Source organism: the organism of the source record quoted next, unplaced genomic scaffold (genome assembly GCF_019419815.1).
Source record: "Pyrus x bretschneideri cultivar Hongxiangsu unplaced genomic scaffold, Pyrus_bretschneideri_v1 Contig7, whole genome shotgun sequence".
NCBI classification, from domain to species: domain Eukaryota; kingdom Viridiplantae; phylum Streptophyta; class Magnoliopsida; order Rosales; family Rosaceae; genus Pyrus; species Pyrus x bretschneideri.
In genome coordinates this window covers 9,651,785-9,660,432 of record NW_025999809.1, presented here as the reverse complement: position 1 = coordinate 9,660,432, position 8,648 = coordinate 9,651,785, and the positions used below count along the sequence as shown (strand labels likewise).

Sequence of the window (8,648 nt, the reverse complement as noted above, 5' to 3'; positions counted from 1 at the left end):
TTTTTATTAATTTCAAATCATTTTGAATAAAAAGTCATAAAAAATTATGAAGAAGAAAATTGATCGTCAAACTATTATCTATTAGTCAGCACAATAATTAACCACTGGTACAAAAATGTATTAGCTTAACTTGCTTCCCCCATCATATCAACCTCTCACTCTCTCTCTCTCTCTCTCTCTCTCTCTCTCTCTCTCTAGAAATCTCAGATGCCAACCTCTACCAGACTACCACTATACAAAATACCCATTGCATCCTAATGAAAGATTACAAGCTCAACATAATATATATATATATATATTTATTTATTTTTTTTTTCCTTTTCTTTTCTAGTGAGGAGTGGTGGTGTCTAGCCTGGGAGTTTGCTGAGGAAAACAAGCTGAACATAATATATATATATATATATATATATTTTTTTTTTTTTCCTTTTCTTTTCTAGCGAGGAATGGTGGTGTCTGGCCTGGGAGTAGAAGCTGAGTTTCCTGACGGGTTGGCCACAAACCTGGAGGAAAATGCACAGAACTTGAAGTAATCTTGGTCATCCAACAAGTTCCCACACCCACTGGCATCAAAGTTGAGAGAATAGCTCAGTGGATCATAGTGGGACTGCAATGAACTTTGCCTGCTAGCTGCAGCCCTTACCCTTCTCCTATGTTTCCTAATTAGCTTCCTCACCAGTTTGGTTAGACAAGTGCAGTGGGATGATAAACCATTCATACACCTATTGGCGGCGGTTGTGGTGGTGGTGACACCTTCAGGACCACCGGTCTTGGTGGGGCAAGTGGTCTTCGGCCAAGAAATAAGCCACATCGTGGAAATATATAGGTAACTTCTCTAGTTTTTTTTTTCCGGAGAGATTTGGAGTGAGTGAATTGAAAATGATTACAGCAAATGGTCTGGCGATGGAAGTGAGTGTGGAATGTGTATATATAGGAAGTGGAGGGGTGAGGGAGGGAGGTGTTTTCTCACCTTTAAAAGTGAAAAAAAAAATAAGATAAATTAAGATTAAAAGTTGCATGCAATGCCAAATTTTGAATGCTTTTGTTTGTACTTCTCAATGAATAAAAAATGTATCATCCACATGACAGAAAGCCAATGTGAACCTTTTTAATTTGGTTTCAAACATTATTTCTCGAGCACACTGTCTAAATCACAATTAAATTCTTATTTTAAAATTTATGAATTTTTTTATTTTGTTAATTTAAAAAAGAATGAAATTTAAATACGAAATTTGTTATTTTTAAACTCTCATTCATAAAAATTATGAATGATACTTATCTACATGGAATTTAGTACTGATTTGGTACTGACGTGCTTTTATAAAAAGTGGGTATAAAAAAAGCTGAGTTCAAAAATGTGTTTGGTAAGTACTTAAAAACAACTTATGTTTACAGTTTTGGATGAAAAAAAACTGAAAACGTGAAATAGAAAAAATGAGCTTATTCTCACAGCATAGCAGAAGCAGTTTTTTTCAAAACACAGCAATACCAAACTAGTTAAACTTCGAAATAAAACTCCTAAATTTCTATATTTATGAATTCAAATAAGGAATTAGTGTAAACATTTTTTTTAGTATAAATGGAGAGTTCGTTGGTGTATATTCGGTGTCAGATTCATTTAACAAAAATACAGTTAAATTGAGAGAATGTCTAAATCTATTGATTATAAATTTATTTATATAGAGTAATGTTTATTCTCGTGAAAGATAGTAAACTCGACAATCTAATGACTACAACGTGCTTATATAAAATGTGTTGTAGAGAATGTGTGTTAACTATATTTTGAAACTACTGTCCCTATGTTGAAACTGAGGGTTTAGGCAGCGATGAGAACGACAGAACTTGTGAATGCATAAAAATTCTGTTGAAAATGAATTCTAATGATTCATTGAATAAGATGGTGGAACGAATCAGAAATTTCTTTGAGCGTAAAAGCAAGGTTAAGTTAATTAGATCACTAACCACAATGATTAAGAGAAAAATGATTAAAGCAAGTGCAGGAAGTGACGCAGTAAGGCAGTGGCATCCCAATCTAATCTTGTCAGAGAGCAGAGAAATAATTTGACTGAAAAGACCCAAGTGGCCACCCGGTTGGTATAATATTCTTTGCATATGTCCCACACCTATCAACTAAACTGTCAACGATCAATGATCTGAATATGTAATTTTATACTTTGATCACTGAGATTAAAAATCAATAGAAATGGTTTCTGAAATTGTCCATCATCCATCATTTTGATCATTCTGCTTAAAAACTCCGTTAAGTGTCCCAGAGCTCTTGGCCGAAAGTTTGGCAATTTTCAAAACTTCGTAACTCAATCGTTTTTTAACCAAATTCGACCCATAACATATCAAAATGAAGATAGAAAAGTGTAAAACAAAATTATACCTATTTGGAAGCCCAATGGTTGCCAGAGATGGTCGGAAAATAGCCTCAAAGGTGATTGGTATGCGGGAAAACTGGAAAATTCGCCGGAAATTAGGTATTTAAACGTTCATAACTTCTTCAATACTCAACGAAATCGAGTGATTTAAAAATGAAACTCATACTACTCGACGAGATGAAGAGAATGGTACATATTTTTGATGGCTAATTCACCGTATATTGGCCGGAAAAACGGTTCGAAAGTGGCTAACTATTTTCGAGTTAGCCACTTTCGAGCCGTTTTCCGTCCAAACCATGGATATTTAGCCGTCGAGAAAGGTACCATTCTCTTTTTCTCGTTGAGAAGTATGATTTTTGTTTTTGAATCACTTGATTTCGGTGAGTATTGAAGAAGTTATGAACGTTTAAAGTTGACATAGTTTCTAGCGAGTTTTCCCGCGAACCAGTCAACTTTGAGGCTATTTTCCGGCCATTGGCAACCATTGGGCTTCCAATTAGGTATAATCTTGTTCTACACTTTCCTATGTTCATTTTGATATATTATAGGTTGAATTTGATTAATAAACGATTGAGTTACGAAGCTTTGAAAATTGCCCAAACTTTCGGTCAAGAGCTTCGGTACACTTAACGGAGATTTTAACGGAAAGACCAAAATGATGGATGGTGGACAATCTCAGGGACCAAAGTGATGTGTTATGCAAATCTTAAGGACTATTTTGACTATTTACCTTAATTTAGTAGAAAAAATAATTTATAATTATCAGAATTGTAACTGTTTGATTTTACACATAAGTACTATCTTTATCGGCTTTGTGGAACAAATTGTTATATATGCTTTCAATAGTTAATTACAATCCCATCGGAAGAAAGCCAGAAAAAAAAAATACATAATAACTTATTGATGTGTATGTAAAATACACATTTAGCAACAGATGTTGTATGCAATTCGTGCATGTGAATTTTTCCTCTCGTGGTTCTCATCTCATGAGCGACCTCTCATCATTCTCTTCTCTCTTTTTTGGCCTCTTGTTATTGAATAATGGAAAAGAACATGTTACCAATTCATTAGATTCTCTGATTTTACCTTTGTTTATGCCAAATTATATTGCCTAATTAATGTTAAACTTATATCTCTCTCTCTTCAAATATTACTACAAAGTTGAAAGTTGATGACACAAAAATCCAAAAATCCATTGAATAATGGAAAAGAATACGTTACCAATTCATTAGATTCTCTGATTTTAACTTTGTTTATGGAAAATTATATTGCCTAATTAATGTTAAACTTATATCTCTCTCTTCAAATATTACTACAAAGTTGAAAGTTGATGACACAAAAATCCAAAAATCCGTGTCATATACAAGTGTGTTTAGTTTTTAGTTTTGGGTACACACCGAAATCCACATGTCAGCGGGCATGCAAGTCAATGCGCATGTGTGTAAAGACTAAGTCCAAAGAAGATGGGTGTTTAATTTAGGTTTTGGGTAGACACCAAGATCCACATGTCAGCGGGCATGCAAGTCAATGTGCATCTGTGTAAAGACTAAAACCAAAGACGATGGGTGACCAGAGAGACAGAGACAGAGAGACAGAGACAGAGAAGAGCTAGGGCGTCGTCGATCACGTGGTGACCCTGATCAGCCATCGGTTTATACAGAAAAAGAAAGAGGAAAAAGTCGAAGAGCATGCGAAGCCGCACATGGCCCTCCCTTTATGGGTACGTTATTTTTTTTTTTTTTTTTTTTTTTTTAAAAGAAGGATTCTCTTTTTTTTTAGTCTCTCTTTCATTCCATTCTTTTTTATTTAAACGATCACGATTAAATCACGTTAATATTTTATATTAATTTTTTTATAAAGATAATAAAATAAAAAACAATATATGAGAAAAAGAAGAAAATAAGATGGAAGAGAAGGTAAAGAATCATATTCTCTTTTTTTAACGCATCGTTTCTGCTTAAACCCTATTTCCCTGCCTTTCTCTGAGATCTGAAAGGGAACTCTGATCACTTGGCCACTATGGCACAGTAAGATTTGTGTAGCATCAAATCTAAGTGTACTTTCTGACCTCTGTTATGGACCTTAATACCCGGGCATTGTGGTGTCGTGAGCATTTCTTAACCTAATAAGATTCTGAGATCAATGAGAATCGTACTGCAAGAGCAGTGAATTGTGCAACGGGTTTGTAGGTCAAGTCCTAAGGAAAATTTATTAGGGTTTTGTGCACTCGAAATTTTGTATTCTTGACATTTACATTCTCAAATATGGCTTACAAATTTGTATATATATAGTTATTTTGCGTAATAGTTAAGTATCATTTGCAGATTAATTATCAACAAATTTAAGTTTGTAATATCAACAAATGCTACAAAAATATACTACTTATCGACGATATATCTGTATTTTAATTGATCATAGAAATACTATAAACACAATATATAAACTTAAGCGCCAATCAATGAAATAAAAGTCTAGGCCGTACTCGTCGGTATTGTAGAATAACCTACCAACGGCTGAAATTCTTGTTTTGTTAACTTTTACAGCAATTCCTTTGAATTTTTTACCTTTCAACAAATGATAACATTAGTAGGTTAAATTATTAAATTTTAGGATAGAGAAAGATCTGTAAAAATTAAACTCGTACCAAAATGCATATGTATTATTGGTTTTCGTCATTACGATGAAGCGTCATATGCTATTACTAAGGATTTTTTCGAGTGGACTATACATGTCTAGGGCTTCACAAAGTTTATGTGGCCATATATTGAAATCTTCTCCACATGCCTTGGGGTAGGTCAGCTGCGCGCGCGCGCATGCACACACACACATATATATATATATATATTTGGTAGTACCAAATTCAAATGGGAGTATACTAGTTATATAAACTATGTGGAAAATTTCAAAGATTCACATTCCAAGCCAACCGACCACTATTGTGTAGGGTAATAATATTTGGTAGTACCAAATTCAAATGGGAGTATACTAGTTATATAAACTATGTGGAAAATTTAAAAGATTCACATTCCAAGCCAACCGACCACTATTGTGTAGGGTAATAATATTTGGTAGTACCAAATTCAAATGGGAGTTTACTAGTTATATAAACTATGTGGAAAATTTCAAAGATTCACATTCCAAGCCAACCGACCACTATTGTGTAGGGTAATATATATTGACCCTTAATGAGAGGGTATATAGGTGCATCGTGCATGCCATACTGACCCTTCCCGATATAGATTTTTGCAATCCATCAACTGCTTCCAGGAGAAATTCAAATAATGTAAGAAACAAATTAGGTTGCTCATTGTGGATATCAAAATTAAGTTGTCCATTGTGCAGCTTAGCAGAACTCTCACTCTTTTTAATGTAAAAAATATCGATGTATTCAAAAATTTTGAATTTCCTTAAGGTTAATGCAGCATTTTATTTTTAAAGTAAAGTTTTAGGTAAGATAATGATATCAGTTTTGTATATAAGTTGATAGTTTGCACAACCATGTTGCCTAATAGAGCAGTTCGCCGTACAGAATATTTGTTTTATATCACTTTAATTAAGTTAATAAATACAATGCAAACAAAAACATATTGGTTAAAATGTGATAGTTGCTGAAAAGCATGGTATAATAGGGACATTATTTCGGTGGTCCAGAGTATCGGATATTCTAAAGTATTTTAATCGTTAGATCTTAATTTTTATATTTTAAACCACTGTAATGCTATTTACACATTTATTTTTATATTCTAAACGCCCTTGTTAATTTTTATTTATTGATTTTCTTTAATTCATTCGATCTAATTATTAGAAATTAAAAAAAAAATGTGAGAAATAAAAACAACTACGTACATAACATCATCCTTTAAATAAAATCTGACAGTTAAAGTATGAATACACTCCAAAGTACCAAAGAATTTTTCGACATAATAACACTATCAATAGGCAATACCATGCGTGAGGCTAGCTAGACCATGGTATTAGGTTTCAAACCCATAGAAAATGCATTAATCAAACGGTCAAGACTGATGAGACCCAGCAGCAAAACATAGAGGCAGAATAGTATATATATATATGTGAGTGGCGACAGATATATATTCTCAACCTAAACAATCTTACTTTAGGAAACAGTACATGAACATCGCCATCTATCTTGCTAGGCACTAGACCAGTAGACATATTAGTTAATGGGTTATTTCATTTCTAGGGTTTGTAAACCATGTTTATGAAAGATAATCATCCTAATTAACGGTTAAGTTCTTCAATATAATTGGATGCCGGTGGAAAACTTTGAAACCTATGCTGCTACTCAAATGCACATGTCTTGGTTTGAGTCGCACCTTGAAAAGTGAAAACAAAACAATCGAACCCCAACCCCTCTCCCTAATTGACTGAAAACTATTAGTTAATGATTTAGGGTTCAATTCACTTGGAATGATTTAGGGTTCAATTCACTTGGAAGTAGGTTAAACCTTCTGCAAACATCCATGCAACTGTGCAATGCATATTCATTGATCATGGTATTATATGACTTCAATTCAATGAATTTGCTTGAATATGATCTTCAAACACAATGCATTGATCATGATGTTAATCCCAATTAATCAAAGGAAAACTCATGACTCATCATGCGGTTTTACATTAATCCAACTTCTCTTTTCCTACTGCTTGTTCACCATTTGGTTTGAATTTATTTTATTTAATATAATATCGATACCAAACCTTTCGTCACTTATAGCATGTGGACTAGTTTTATCAAGTGACGATGTTTAACCATATATAACTTTGTATGGTTTTGGGGACAATGAGATGAGTCATGTAGGTAGTTAATTAATAGCACCATGTTCAAGGTAGCCAAGGAAATACAATGTAAAACAGGGGTGATGAGTCATGAGTTTTCCTTTGATTAATTGGGATTAATAATTTGATATCATGAACAATGCCTTGTGTTTGAAGATCATATTCAACCAAATTCATTGAACGGAATTGGAGTAATATAATGATCAATGAATATGCATTGCATAGTTGCACGGATGTTTGTAGAAGGGTTGACCTACTACTCCAAGTGAATTGAACCCTTAATAATTAGAAAGATAATGATCAAATTGCTCTCAAGGCATTCACATTTTATGCATGTAATTATATTTGGAGTAAATTTAGGCGAAATGTGGAGAATAGACAACGATGGGAAAATTAGCTAAATAATTTAATTTGAGTTCTTAATTCTATAAAAAAGAAATTTCGGGAAAGGTTTAGATTTACTCGTTCCAATAAGTAAACATAAGATAGTTAACATAGTAGCAGGTGACCCTCTACCACAGTGATGGAGAGAAGTGTTGCTCTTGCACCATGGTGTGTGTTTGAACTATGTCGACTCCTTCATATAACATCTAATCTAATAAATCTATCGTCTAACAAAAAAAAATAATAATAAACATATTATATTAAAGTTTACAGTTATGAGATATTTTAAGTGTTTTAATTGCTAGATTGTTTTAAATATAAAAATTAAAATTTAACAGCTAAAAGATCTGAAATATCTCATACGCTCTCAACAATTTTTGTATAGTTTATATGTGAGGTGAATGAAGATATAGTTACTACTTACTAATATAGGAGACTACCAAAATCATCTTTTGGTTTACCGCAGTGACGAAAAACAATAATGCATATGCACTTTAGTGCAAGTTCAATCTTCACCGATTCTCTCTTTACAACATTTAACTATTAAACATTTGCATTCAAAACACCCTTCTCATCAGTAGTGACTAGTGAAGCATTAGCTCCTGTCCACCAAAGGTGAGTTACAACTTACAAGGGATTTGCTGCCTGGTCGCAAACGTTTCAAAACCAACCGTCCTTGGCCTATATTCCATCATAGTTTAATTGTATACCAACATCAGTTCGTAGTGCAGACTTTTCTTTGATTTCTATTTTCCAGAATCATAAGATAATAATGTAAAGCAAATCTATTATTTCACAGGTTAATAATCTGGAGATGAAGCAACGTACTCCGCAGCAAGGGTGAAATCCAAATGGAAGGACTCAAACAACGTTAATTCTTTCGGAGAACAGGGAGTGATCCGACCTTGATCATGAAGACAGAAACATTGTTGGTATTTGTCCCAGTTCTTCTCTTTTTAGCTACAGCTATTCTGTATGGGTGATTATCTCCCCCTTGTCAAAGACAGATTTACAATTTCTTCAGTTAATCCAAATTCCAAGTTGTACTAATCAGCCGAGTTCATCATTTTCTTGTGTATATCTTAATTC

At 33.4% G+C, this 8,648-nt stretch overlaps 1 protein-coding gene across 1 annotated transcript; it reads right to left on the bottom strand.

Moving 5' to 3' along the window:
- Positions 1 to 433: 433 nt before the first annotated feature.
- On the bottom strand, positions 434 to 808 carry LOC125472573. Its single transcript, XM_048574217.1, has one exon. The coding sequence runs from the start codon at positions 806 to 808 to the stop codon at positions 434 to 436; it is 375 nt and encodes a 124-aa protein (XP_048430174.1).
- Between the last annotated feature and the right edge of the window lie 7,840 nt (positions 809 to 8,648).